The sequence below is a fragment of the Pituophis catenifer genome, unplaced genomic scaffold, assembly GCF_029215685.1.
Source record: "Pituophis catenifer annectens isolate HBS135680 unplaced genomic scaffold, rPitCat1.0.hap2 SCAF_3, whole genome shotgun sequence".
Taxonomy (NCBI): domain Eukaryota; kingdom Metazoa; phylum Chordata; class Lepidosauria; order Squamata; family Colubridae; genus Pituophis; species Pituophis catenifer.
The window spans coordinates 21,321,375-21,336,155 of record NW_027256883.1 but is presented as its reverse complement, the minus strand read 5'-3'; the positions used below and the strand labels follow the sequence as shown (position 1 = coordinate 21,336,155).

The 14,781-nt window shown below is 34.9% G+C and overlaps 1 protein-coding gene across 1 annotated transcript in view; it reads right to left on the bottom strand.

Moving 5' to 3' along the window:
* CSMD3 (CUB and Sushi multiple domains 3) overlaps window positions 1-14,781 on the bottom strand; it is a 700,075-nt gene that overhangs the window by 59,843 nt on the left and 625,451 nt on the right. Inside the window, exons 53-57 of the mRNA XM_070942050.1 lie at window positions 14,201-14,374; window positions 11,476-11,649; window positions 7,670-7,855; window positions 3,414-3,587; window positions 1,275-1,457 (exon numbers count right to left, since the gene is read on the bottom strand). Coding sequence (XP_070798151.1) covers window positions 1,275-1,457; window positions 3,414-3,587; window positions 7,670-7,855; window positions 11,476-11,649; window positions 14,201-14,374 — 891 coding nt within the window. The remainder of the gene's footprint in view (window positions 1-1,274; window positions 1,458-3,413; window positions 3,588-7,669; window positions 7,856-11,475; window positions 11,650-14,200; window positions 14,375-14,781) is intronic.

Below are 14,781 nucleotides of genomic sequence, written 5' to 3'. Positions count from 1 at the left end.
TATGCTTTATTAGAAGGCCACTTCTCCTGTTCTTTACGTTTTCATGTATACTGTGTAGAGTAGAGCTTAGAACTTAGCTCAGAGAGCACAAGGATTTCACAGAGTTGTGACCATATTCAAAAAGTAAGGTAGGATTTTTAATTTACTTCAGGATAAATTTCACTACAGCTACGTTCCATGGAAAACACATGAGTACAACTGCTTGCAATGCTTTAAGTCATGGGTGTCCAACCTTTTGGCTTGCCTAGGCTGCATTAAGTAAGCAGGAGTTCCTACTTAACTTCATGAAACCAAAAAGACAAAATGTGCAGAACGACATCACCAAATAAACCCTGTCCTTCTGCACTTGAATTATGATATTTCATGCAAACACTGAAGGGTGCCTAATGATGCCCCTTTCATCATCTGATTTCCTTTTCTTCCCCCAAATGCCCATCAGTAGGATATAGGACAGATAGGTCAGTGAATACAAATGACTGAAAGAGGTGTAGAACAACTCGCCGTGGCCAACTCGCCACAGGACAACTTGTCATGGGACAATTCAACACAGGATAACTCAAGAGAAGGACAAGTAGAATTGCATCTCTCCCCAGTCTCAAGGAATTCTAACCTGAGAAGGTTCAAACTTAAAAGCAAGACAAGGCCTGCTCCAAATGAACTTGTCCCTCTCTTGAGTTATGTCATGTTGAATTGTCCTGCGGTGAGTTGTCCTGTGGCCAATCGGCCGTAACCATGTGATCATGTGGTGTGACCACTCACATGGCTGTGGTGAGTTGTCCTATTATGGACTGAAACTGTTGGAAGTAGCCTACGATTTGGTTTCCTCAGGATAGAGATAGATAGATAGATAGATAGATAGATAGATAGATAGATAGATAGATAGATAGATAGATAGATAGAGATAGAGATAGAGATAGAGATAGAGATAGAGATAGAGATAGAGATAGAGATAGAGATAGAGATAGAGATAGAGATAGAGATAGAGATTAGATATAGATATATAACTTTAGGTCATCAAAACTATATCCTAGGATTTGATTCCCTCAGTGTATGCATGTATGTGTATATATGTATGCATGTTCCTTCCTTCCTTCCTTCCTTCCTTCCTTCCTTCCTTCCTTTCTTCAAAACTATACCTGACTGTATTAGGGTCATGAGGGTTAAGCAGCTAATAGATTTCAGATATATGATGACTTTATTATAACTCTTTCTTTTATAAAGACATGTAGTGATTTTAAAACCAATACACCATTATAGTTATGAAAATAATTTACCTTTACATTCGGGTTGCCTTCCTGTCCAACTTCCATTTGCTAAACAAGTTCTTTCCTCTGATCCATGAAGGATGTAACCAAGCTCACAAGAGAACTGTACAACACTTTTAGTTCTAAAATTACTTTGTTCTCTAGAACCATGGCCTGGGATTCCTGGATCCCCACAGGTCCCTGTTGTGTCACCTGGAAGAAAAATATCATTTGGGGTAGAATACTTAGGGTTACATTGTATGCTATAGGAACCTGAAACAAGAGGAATCAATTTATAATCAGTACAGAAATAAAAGTAGGCTACAAAAAAAATGGGTGTACATTCCAGACTTGGTAATTGTACACTGACTTTCTCAATTTGGAACATACAATACTCAGTTGAGACCACAGAAATTTCAAGTCCCTTATTTAATGTTCTCGATTTAAAAAAACAACAAACAAAACAAAATAAAACAAAACCAGTGCTTTATTTCCATGGTATTTTTTTTAAAGAAGCTGTCCAGCTCAATGTAGAATATGAGTTATAACTGAAGTCAGTGGCTTTTTGTAGTTTAGAATCAAATTATCTTCAGGGTAAATTACACTGAGGCAAAAATCAGTGTCCAAGTTATTGTAATAAAAATGCAGCTTACCAAGAGTAAAATGTGATACACATTACAAGAAAAATAGTTGTAGAACTTTCTGGAATTTCAAGCTTGTAGGTTATTACAAGCATTGTAAAATAAGGTGAAATATATTCCTACATTTCTAGATATATCTGGAATATGAGAAAAGATTCCATCTACACATTTATATGCCCTTTAGCAAATAATCATATATAGGCAATCCTTCTAATATTATTAGATTATATAGAAATAGTGTCTCTCCTATTGTTGTGTGATTAAAGAATAGGATATAATAACAAAGCATGTTAGGAATTCTTGAATGCACATTAGTTTTGTCACAAGACAATTATTAAACCTGCTACCTTACTATAGAAGATGTACCTCCTCAGGATTACAAATCATAACTTCTATGTGGGAGTTAATGCACAGAAACTGATTTGTGCTTCTTGTTTATATAGGTATACACAAGTCCTTGACTTGTCTGAATATGCTGTTTAATACTGTTTTTTGTTTATCTACAGTCCAACTCGGTTATTATTCAGTTATCTGTTTAACATTAACAGATGCATTTGTTTAAAGCTCAAATATCCACCTCTGCAACTTTCTGATAAATCTACCAAACACAAGGTAAACAACACACATACACAGGCACACTCACAAATCACTACATAGATGCTCTATGAATTTAAACTCCAGTAAGCCTTTACCAAAACAGCCAAAGTTTTGGGGAATCTAAACAACAAAACATTAACTTTAAAGATGTAGCTAATAGATAATACTATAAGTTCTGCATACAATTGAGCTTGCCAGAGATTTCTATCAGTTTACACCAATAATTTATGCAATTAAAACTGTCACAACACATTTGTTTAAGGAAAAATGTTAAGACATTCAGCCTCCTTCAAGTTATGTGTTGTGGTTCTGATGTGATTACAATGTTAAACAATACAACAAAGCACAGCTCTGCTTGCTATCTATACTATTAATCAAACTACTATATATTTCTATTTATTTGAAAGCTGTATTGATATCCTTGTGGAATTTTAGTTCTCTAATATGTCATGAATTAGAGATAGTTTTGAAAAATCTTCTCCAGAAACTATTCCTATATGAGTTCAGCAGAAATAGATATTACATGGATGAAGACTTGTTGGTATGCAGCAATTATTTTCTAAATTAGATAAAAGCAAATCAAGGGTAAGACAATAGTAATGCACAAATTACTCATATAAAATGTAACATCCTTCCCAGTAATACTCAAAAAGAGGAGAATATACAAATTCAGTATCTACTTTTCAATCTTCCTATTTTATTTACTATTTCCCTTTTAGATTAAATTTTATTTGAAATCTACCCCTTCCCTTCTAGATTTACGAGTCTATATGTGAATGAGGGGACCTAATGTGAAACTTATCTTTGATTACAGCTGTTTGTGATTTAAATGTGGTCTCGTTTTGAAGTCCTGAAAAGGAATAAGAGCAGCCAAAAAGAAAGCTGTATTGGATGGTTTCAAAAGCACATTCACATACTTTAAAAGTGGTACCTGAGCAATGAGGCATTGTTCCACTCCAGTGTCCATTTAATTGGCATGTCCTGGATGCCTGGCCTATTAATGATCTCCTTCCTGAACAAGAATAATGAACAGTAGATCCAAATGTGTATTTCTCTCCAGAAAGAATCGCATTTGGAGGAATGCCAGGATGACCGCAGTCAATCACTACGATACATAAATATTGGAGATAAAAATTATGTTATAATCAGCCAACTAAATTCTTCACTATGCCAGTGCATCGTTAATATGTTTTACCAGTGATCAATAAAATATTATGATGAAGATGATCTTATAGCCATGTTTTTCATATAATTCATAGAACAAATTGCTCTTTATTATACCAATGTATTTACTAACCTATAGCTATTCATTCTCTCTCTTGCACTCTCTCTCTCTCTCTGTGTTCATTATATTCCAAATCTTTTAAAAATAAACAAATGTGTAGACTTATTTGAATTTATACAGAGTATTGGAATAATAGTTTCTTCTTGTTGTTGTTAGTTGCAAAGTCGTGTCCGGCCCATCACAACCCCATGGACAATGTTCCTCCCTGTCCTCTACCATCCTCTGGAGTCCATTTAAGCTCATGCCTATTGCTTCAGTGACTCCATCCAGCCACCTCATTCTCTGTCGTCCCCTTCTTCTTTTGCCCTCAATCTTTCCCAGCATTAGGCTCTTGTCCAGTGAGTCCTTCCTTCTCATTAGGTGGCCAAAATATTTGAATTTCATCTTCAAGATCTGGTCTTCTAAAGAGCAGTCAGGGTTGATCTCCTCTAGGACTGACCAGTTTGATCATCTTGCGGTCCAAGGAACTCACAGGAGTCTTCTCCAGCACCATAGTTCAAAGGCCTCAATTCTTTGGCACTCAGCTTTTCTTATGGTCCAACTTTCATAGCCATAAATTGCAACTGGGAAAACCATAGCCTTGATTATACACACTTTTGTTGGTAGGGTGATGTCTCTGCTTTTTCGTATGCTGTCTAGATTTGCCATAGCTTTCCTCCCCAGGAGCAAGCGTCTTTTAATTTCTTGTTATAGAGTATCCCCTTTTGAGATTATGTTGTGATCATGCACAAAACATTAGAGTTTAGTCTTAGGCTTGGACATTAAAAGATATCTTCTCCTATTCTGACTCTGAAAACAGAGCCATTAAGAAATGGAAAGGTCAGTTTGAATAAGTCCTAGGAGTCAAGAGATGTGCTTTGTGAGAAATATCACCCTGTAAATTCAGTTTTAAAAAGAACTGTTATAACATTGCTTTCAAATGAACCTAGAAATGACAAATATCTATGCAACCATCAAGATCAATAGTATTATGGCCTTTCGAAATCAAATCTACTTCCATAAAAACAGCTGGCTGATCAGCCCAATCCATTCTTCTTGTAAAGTGCTAATCTAGACAAGAGTTGGTTTCCCAGCTAAGGTCAATTACTTTGGAATAATAATTCATTTTCCACTTTCCTCACAAGGTCATCATCCTTTTCATTTTGCAGAGCAAAAGTCAGTCAACCCTCTCAAATCTGCTCAGTTGCCACATCATGGCAGAGGAGGAGTTCTGGGAAGGATGAACAAAGAAAACTGGTGACCCTCAGAAAGGTCACCCAAGTTATGGAGAACATTTTAGCTGCTCCACTAAAGCAAGCAGGCAACTGCTATGTAGGAAGATGTCAGGAAAAGATACTAATTTTAGTGACATTGGGGTGGGGAGGGAGAAACTTCATTTCATACTCCGTAGAAGAAAGACAATAGTAAACCACTCCTTTTTTATATATATACTGTATATCCAGGAAAACCACATGAAGAGACATTATATATTCTGTAAATCCAGGAAAACCACATGAAGAGGCATTATAAAGTGATTGATGATATAGTGCCATGATGGTTCCTTCAGGTCAGATGGTCTTCATCAAGCTACTGAAGAAGAGCTGAGGATCTTTCAGAGCACTAATAGTGTTTAGGATGCTGATAGATTAAAGCTCTTAGGACATATGATTATTGATGTTGCCAGGTACAAAAAGAAAAACTGAAATAGTAAAGACAGGGTTGCCCTTGGGAATGTGAGACATTCTTTCTGGTAGATGGATGAGTGCTTTACAGCTAAATAAAATAAATAAATGAACATAGGTAAATTCAGCATATGAAAAGATGACTAAACATTGACATCGTAGGCATCAGAGAAATCTCAGTGGACTGAACTGGGATAATTTCAGTCAGAAAACCATATTATTTTCCACATAGGACCTAAAAAACAAAGAAGAGATTCTATTGTCTATGAAGAACTAGCACTGCATATTGGACATTAATACAACTGAGTGAGTCCAGAAATATTTCATGAGAAGAGTTCTTCACTCTTCTACTCGCAACAGAATATCTTATGCCACCACGCTTGAAATTTTGGGTTTAGACAACTTAGAATTATGCTGCCTTCGGTCTGACCTAAGCGTAGTACATAAAATTATCTGCTACAACGTCCTACCTGTCAATGACTACTTCAGTTTCAACCACAACAATACACGAGCACACAATAGATACAAACTTAAGATAAAGTGCTCCAAACTCGATTGGAGAAAATACGATTTCAGCAACAGAGTGGTCAATGCCTGGAATGCACTACCTGACTCTGTGGTTTCTCCCCCAAACCCCCAAAATTTTAATCTTAGACTGTCTATTGTTGACCTCATCCAAGAAGCTTCAACTGAAGAAGGTTCTTGTATGAGAAGCAAAATATTTTCAAGGAAAAACAAACTGCTATTGCCTTTCAAAAAGGCACCTTTGGCAGCAAGGAATGCCACTGCTTTCATAAGAGCAGTAAGAGAATTGCAAGCACCTGCTTGGGTACAATGCAATGGGCAACGGAATAATATGAATTGGACCTTGTGGACCTCTTTTTAATAGGACAATTGTCCAAGTTTATGGGCTCATAATGATACTGAAGAAGACAATTCTAATAAATGTTACTATCAAGTTCCATTTGAATGTGATAAAACATGCAAGCCAGATGTACTACTTATGGCTGGACACTAGAATGGAAAAACTAAAGTTGGAAAGAGTAAGGAGGAAAAAAGTAGTTAGATTGCATGGACTAGGTACCAAAATAAAGCAGGAGATCAACATCCTAATTTCTACCAATCCAATTATTTCTTTATCACGAACACAGTTTTCAAACAACTGAAATGATACTTAAATACATGAACTGTAGAAGCAGAACTACACAGAAATCAGATGGATTATATTATTGGTATAAGGTGATAGAGCTCAAAGATAATAGAAAGGATCTGCCCTGCACTAACTTGAGGAACACATAATGAATATCTGTTTTTGATATTGTTATGTATCTTTATCGATTTAATTATTTTATTTTTGATTGAAAATATTTTATTGAAAATTATTGAGTGTGGCCTAATGAAAGTCAATTGATTGAGATTAACTAAAATTGAAAAATAAATAAATAGATTAACAAATTAACAGAGTTGGAAGAGACCTTGTGGGTCATCTAGTACAACCCCCTGCCCAAGCAGGAGACCCTACACCATTTCTGACAGATGGCAGTCTCTTCTTGAAAGCCTCCAATGATGAAGCTCTCACAACCTCTGAAGGCAGTTCGATTGGTTGATTGTTCTCACTGTCAGAAAATTTATCCTTATTTCTCGTTTGAATCTCTCCTTGATCAGTTTCCACCCATTATTCCTTGTCTGGTCTTTATGTGCTTTGGAAAACAGGTTGAATTCCTCTTCTCTGTGATAGCCTCTCAAATATTGGAACATTGCTATCGCCCCTGGTCCTTCTCTTCACTAGACTAGCCATGTCCACTTTCTGTAACTGTTCTTCATATGTTTTAGTCACTAGTCCCCTAATCATCTTTGTTGCTCTTCTTTGCACTGGTTCAGAGTCTCAACATCTTTTTTTATAGTGTGGTGACCAAAACTGGGTGCAGTATTCTAGGTGTGGTCTTACTAAGAGTGATAGAGTGGAATTAGTACCTCACTTGATCTTGATTGAATCCCTCTGTTAATGGAATTTAGGATTGCATTTCCTTTTTTGGCTGTCGCTGCACACTGTTGGCTCATATTTAACTGGTTTTCCCTATAGTCCCAAGGCTTCCATATTATTTCAGACACTGACTTACCTTAATCAGTTTTTCTAACAATTGAATTGGATAACAGCTGTGAAGTTCTTTGAATACTAGTGTTTAGTACTGCTCTTCTTGCAAATTTTAATTATAAGTACCAATATTTTAAAATACTTACTAATACATTCTGGCAGAGGTTTATCCCAGTGTCCATTAGGTTGACAGACTAAAATTGAAGACCCAAATAAAAAATATCCAGGACTGCAGTCATAAAAAACAACTGTACCGTAGGTGAAATTTCCATGTTCTATTTTGCTTTCTCTTATAGAATTTCCAGGGATTCCTGGATCCGAACAGTTGACCACTAAACAAGAGCAATAACAGAAATTGACATGATCTGTATATTTCACATTAGAAAATAATATCAAAGATGTGTAAAGTTAACATTAATTAATGCTAGAATATAAAAAAACTATGTGTTTTTAATGCATTTTTTTGGGTTTACTAAAAAACTTGAAAAATGTATGCATTGTATTCTGTATGTATACATTCTATAATTTAATGTATCATATAATGAGTGGTGGTTTTATGTGAATAAAACTTAATGCCACTTTATCAGTCTCTGTAACCCTACAGAATTAATACTGAAGCATAGCAGTACTTTTTAACATCCACATTCCTTTTTAAAAATGAGTCACATTTATTTCCAATTCACATCCATTAGGAGAGATATAATATTAATGAAAATGCACTGCTTTCTTGTAAATAAGCCTACCTATCTTGCTTATAGGTAACCACAGAATTGCATAATCTTCATATATAATATTATATAAGGAGCACTTTGGACAAACTTCCTAAAGCTAATATAAAAGATTGCAGCACCTGCAAAATATTGCCCTGAATGAAAATTACATTTTATAGTCATTATCTGTCTTGTCAAAAATAATTAGGCAACTTATTGCGCATACCTAGTGTTCTTTGTCTGCACAACAGTATATCTTGCTAGCTCAGCCCAGACACATTCAATAATTTCTATCATGCTAACCAGCGGTGCAGCTAAGTAATTTCAAACTCTGAACTTCACAGTTTTACGCTTTCTCTGTGGCAGCCATATCCATCACATCAGCTATAAAGCATGCATTAAACATGTTTCTCCTCCCCATCATCATCACTCTATATGGAGAAATATAAGGGTTTAAGTAAGGGCAGTTTCTCATTTTTAACTAATTTTCATCACGGCACCATAGGAAATAAATAAATAAATAAATAGCGTTGGTGTTTGCTGCTCTGATGATTAAAGCATCGGGCTAGGAAGAAGTGTCCTTTAACAGGAGAAATATACCAGCACTTATTCCAACTTGACTTGATTTGAAAAAGTTAAGCGTGATCACGTGTGGCTAGAACTTGGATGGTAAATAATGACTCTCAGAAAATTCCAGAGTTACAGGCAAGATTAGAAAACTGAAAGAAAAAAGCCACCTACTGTTCTGACCTAGGCTTCCTTAGAAAGTAAACAGCACAAACTTAGTCCTGACAAACCTCTTTAATTCATACAGCTGTAAAGTACTTTCATTTACAGTCTGCAAGGCTTTGAGAGGAGTGTTTACAAACACTCACCTTATCTCCCTTGGAATGCTGCCAGAGAACTAATTGCCAAATGCAGGGCAAGGCCAAACTTAGCACAGAGTCAAACAGAGCTTTTCCAGAGCTTTTACTAACCAGATGAACTAATTGCTTCCTGCAAAAGCTCAAGTCCCGTTCGTTTCTATTTTATATCTTATGGGAGAGACCAATTATCTCCAAGCCTTACTCCCAAGTCGACCCTGTTTCCTTAATTGTTCCTATCTCCTGGCAGCTCTGCACATGAACATACTGGGAACAGGCTCATGCTGTTCTTCTGCCTCACTGATGTCAGACTCTGGAGACTCCAGAGGCAGCAAAAAACTACCAGATGGCCTTGGCCCTCTCTCTGTCTCCAACTCAGAGCCATTGTCCGAGCCTTCCCCAGACTCCAGGACTGGCCCACGTTCCTCCCCAACCTCCTCACTGTCTGAATCTGCTGCAGCTCTGCTGGCCACTGGCGGGCCACCACACCTACTCAAAGAAAACTTTACAACACTTCACAAACATACACAAACCAGAATATGAATAATAAAATAAAAAATTATAATGATGAACAAAATAAAAAGTTTACCTCTAAGAAAAGAAGAAAATAACACAATATATTATATAATATAAAAACATAACACAACAGTAAGAATTGCTGGAATGTTAAATAAAAGATAAGTGGCAGTCCTATACAGTTCAGAATGGATTTTTAAAAATTACTTTTTACAAATTTCCTGAGTCATTTTCATAGCGTGAATGCTGCTCTGGTTTTTTTTTAAAAAAAAAATTATTTCCCACTATTAGGGAATAAATTTGCTTAACTTCTCATATAAGGACCTGCTTGCTTGAAGTTATTTAAGAAGTTAACTAGCCGCCAACAGGCAGTTTTGATTAATTTTTATACTAATCAATTTATTTCTCAGGATGTTCAAGAACTGGTTTGAAAGAAAATGGATATAAGCTGTTGATTTTAAAGCAACTCATTTGTTTCAATTTCCCCTTTTTAAACCAATGAAATTTCCTGGATGTTTCAGCTTTTCAAAAAGAAACTGCAATCAATACACATATTAACTTTGATCTTTAGAAAAATAAAGTTTAAACTATTATAAATTAATGTTCAGTGACCCCCCCAATAATTTATCTTTTCCAAGTAATGTGTTAATGTTAATTTATCAGAAGATGCAGAAGGTTTTTATTTTTTTTAAAGGGAACTTTACAAAAAAAGAGGACATCTACAGAGTTTGTGTAGTTTCAAACAAAAAAAAAATCAGTGAAAGAGAAGACAAATATATTAAGAAAAACAAATTTCAAAATATATTGCACCCAGTTTTATGCATTGTTTCATGCTTCAGTCATTGTTACCTGCACACAGAAATACTCCTTCTGTTACCTGCACACAGAAATACTCCTACAAAGGTAGGTTACCAATAAAAAGTTCTTTAAATCTGAGACATTCCATAAATACATCCATGATGTTCTCTTGACAATAATACAGGGACAATATGCTGTGATACTTTTATTTTATAATCTAGCATATGACCCTGGATTTCCTGATAGTTTTCCAACTACAGGTAGTCCTCAGTTTACAACTAATTACATAACAACCATTTGAAGTTATGATAGTTTTTTTTTGGGTGGGAGGGAGTTATGACCCAGATGTGAAGTTCTGAAGGTCACCTCTTCCATAGTCACATGAATGCATTTTGGCTGCTCGGCAGCCAATTTGCATTTATAGCCATTTGCAGTGCTCCATGGTTATGTGACTGTATACAACTTTTCTGTTGGCAAACTACACTTATTGTTGCAAAAAAAAAAAAAATGCCCGATACCAAAAATGGTGAGCCACTTAACAAGTTAGTTAAAATGGTGGGCTCAATTACGGTCATAAATTGAGGACTATCTGTATATATTAATCGAATACAATTGTGCTAATGGTGGATTAAATGGATAGAAGAAAATAATTGTAGCTCTGGGTTGAAATGAGGGTTTCTTGGTGCTCTCTGAGCTTGGCTGTTTTATTGCAGACGTTTCATTACCCAAATTAGGCAACATTATCAGCGCACTATGCACTGATAATGTTACCCAGTTTGGGTAATGAAACATCTGCAAGAAAACAAACAAGCTCAGAGAGTACCAAGGACCTCTGATGAATCATAGCTAGCATTTTGAATGTCCATGTTAGCTGCGGACATTTCTGTAAATAAAAAATAATTTGAACAGAAGACTAAGAATAAAAATATCCGAAGTACCATTCCATTTGATGTTGTCTAACTGGAATATTAATAGCATACTCCCTATCATTAAAATACCCACCCCTTTCATTAAAAAATACTATCTTTGACATATCTCATCTATCAAATTTTCCCCAACCCTTACCTTTGCATATAGGTGGTGGTTGACTCCACTGCCTATTTGACTGACACTGGGCTTTTGTTGGTCCTTGCATAACATAGCCAGTATTACAAGAGAATGTCACAACATCATTGAAATTGAAACCATTCCCACTTGTCCTTCCATAAATTGGGCTCCCTGGATGACCGCAACTGACAGCTAATATCAGAAGAAGAAAAAGAGAAGGAATATTGTTATAATTAGACACCATAGCTAACAATGTTAATCTCTTACTTTGTGAGATATTTTGGAGACTACCCAGGTGATCCTGCACAGAAAGGAGAAAGTGTTGCATGAGAAAACAATGGTGTTGTCAGTGTCCACACCCAAATCCTTACTATTTCCAATTCATTAATGACCTAATTTGTAAGTGTACCCTATATTTCAGAATGCTGAATACTGATCGTAGAAAAGCTAAGACTGACAGAAGAAAGAGGCAGGTGAATGGGATAACAGAATATTTTGTTGCAGATTCTATTTTTATAAATAGAATCTGATCTGCAAAATAGTAAATAGTAACTTAATCCTTTTATATTTTCTTCACAGTCCAGAAATACTCAGATTCACTAATACGTTTAAATTAAATATATCTTAAAAGTCAATTTAGAAATATATTTACTAATGCTGCATGTTGGAAAATATCCTGGAAAAGAAAGGTTAGGTTTTATTCACAACATATGTTTGCTTTGTATGTCTTAAACTCCATAAGATAATGTTTAATGAATCTAATGATAGGTTGAAAAAAGGGGGAAAAACCCTCTTGTGATAACCTATTGATATGAATGTTTCACCTGTTTATTACCTGCTTGACCTGAACATCAAATTCTAATGGCTACATCATTGTGACTACATTTATTTTTCATTTTATTTATTTTTCAGGAAACATGTACTGAAGTGCATGATACAAGAAGATTTGTACTCAATACAGTATAAAAATGGAGAAATGGAAAAAAATGGTGGGAAACAAATGTGAAATTGACCATGTCAGTGGTGTACAAGGAAAATCAGTACAAGATGTTTTATAGATGGCATCTCCCGCCGGCGAGACTCGCCAAAATGTTTCCAAATACGTCACCGATTTGCTGGAAATGTAAGAAATCTTATGGAACATATTATCATTTATGGTGGATGTGTGCATCTGCAAAAAAAATATTGGACTAAAATCAAAAAGTGGCTTGAACAGATAACTGAATACCATATAGACTGGAAACCGGAACTATTTTTATTGGGAATACTCTCCAGAAACTATACCAAAGAAATACAATATTTAATTTTACATATTATAACAGCAGCCAGGATAACATATGCACAGAATTGGAAAAGCAACACTGTACCAAAAGAGGAAGAGGTGATAAGGAAAGACTTGGATTGTGCAGAGATGGACAAATTGACGAAAGTGATAAAAGAAGAAGATGAAACAGAATATTATTTAATACAGAATAAATGATATAAATGGCTAGAGGTCAGGAACAGCAAGTAAGAAGGATTACTAATATGTCACTAAACAGACAATATATGTAAAGTAATATATAGATACAATAATATGTATAACATATAAGAAAATATATACATAAATAAGGAACAAGGGAACCACAAATATAAATATATGTAAAGATGGGAAGGGGAAAAACATGAATTTTAAAAGAAGACCAATATGAAATTGTTGTAAAATGGAAATTTATGTTTTGTGTTTGTTTCTGTTCTTGTTTTTAAAGAAAAAAAATAATAAAAAATATTTTAAAAATAAAGAAGATTTGTACCCAGAATTCTATTCTAAATTATAGCAATATCTAATATGGTATTTTAATAGGATCTCATTATAAAACTAAGTATTAATAAATAAAATATGTAAAACAATATCCTGTACAATTCTAAATTAAGATTTTTTTTTTTTTTTTGGCTTTCAGTATAGCACTGCTTTTTCCAAGATACTGTAGATAGATACAAATGTGCTGCAATCCTATTCTTCTGGCTATGAATTCTTGGCTTTATGTGCCATGAAGCCACTCTTAGCAACTGCATGAATAGATTTTCTCCAGGAAAATCTGTCTCCAGACTGGTCCTTCCTAGACACAATAGTCCGACACAATTTATCTGAGCAAAAAAAAAAACCTCTCTGTTAGCTCTTCTTCCAACTTTATCCCTCTCATCATCTTAGAAAAATATCATATAAGATACAAGGATGGATGCAAGATCTAACCAATTGCCAAATAGAATTAAAGCCGGAACAGTTTCTCCTGGGAATATTTAAGAAAAAATATGATAGAAAGATAAAATGTCTGATCTTACATATACTAACAGCGGCAAGGATTGTGTTTGCGCAACATTGGAAGGAAAATAGCACACCGCCACAGGGATTAGTGATCCCAAAAATATTTGATTGCACGGAAATGGACAAATTTACATTAGAGTTAAAGGAACAAGATGATTCAGATTATTATGTGGTATGGGAAAAATGGTACGAATGGATAGACCATAGAAATAAGAAATGGAAATATACATAAAGAAATAGAATGATTAGAAATAGAATGTATATAATGTATATGCTGTATTGAATTTTGAATTTTGTATAAACAATGTCACAGTTCTGTTAATTATATATTAGAGATATGTAAAGGGAAAATCACAATAAAAAAATTAAAAAAAAAGAAAAATATCATAAAGCACATGATATCATAAATCACATGATAACCTCTTTTGTGTTACTTACGCACACAGGATGGAAGCTGACCAGACCAGTTGTGATCTTGCTGGCATATCCGTACAGAAGAACCAATGAGCCGAAAGCCAGGACTACACTGATATACAACAGTATCTCTATATCCATAATTTTCACCAATCACCTGACCATTAACGATAAGATCTGGAATTCCACAATGACCCGCTAAAATAAAGCACAGAAATTGATGCAACGTTAGTTAAAAATGGGGACACCATTCTTCTTCTTCCGATATGATTAATATTACTCTTTTGTATTTGCTGTTTGAATAATATATTTCATATTTTACCTTTTCTCCCATGTCTTTATGGAATAAATATTGTGAGAGTCAATGAAATGGTTGAACTGTTAGATTTTAATGCTATTGAGTAACCTTGAACTAAACAGCTATCTATGAAAAGTCAACTAGATGGCTATTTCTTCACAATCTCTCTGCAGCCTTTTTATCATAATAGCACAGAACTGACAAAAAACAATTTTCCCCACAAATATTTCAGACACTGTACCTCAACATCTTCCTTGGTCACATTAAATGTCAATTAATCCTACCTTGCTGAACCAGTGGTCAATGT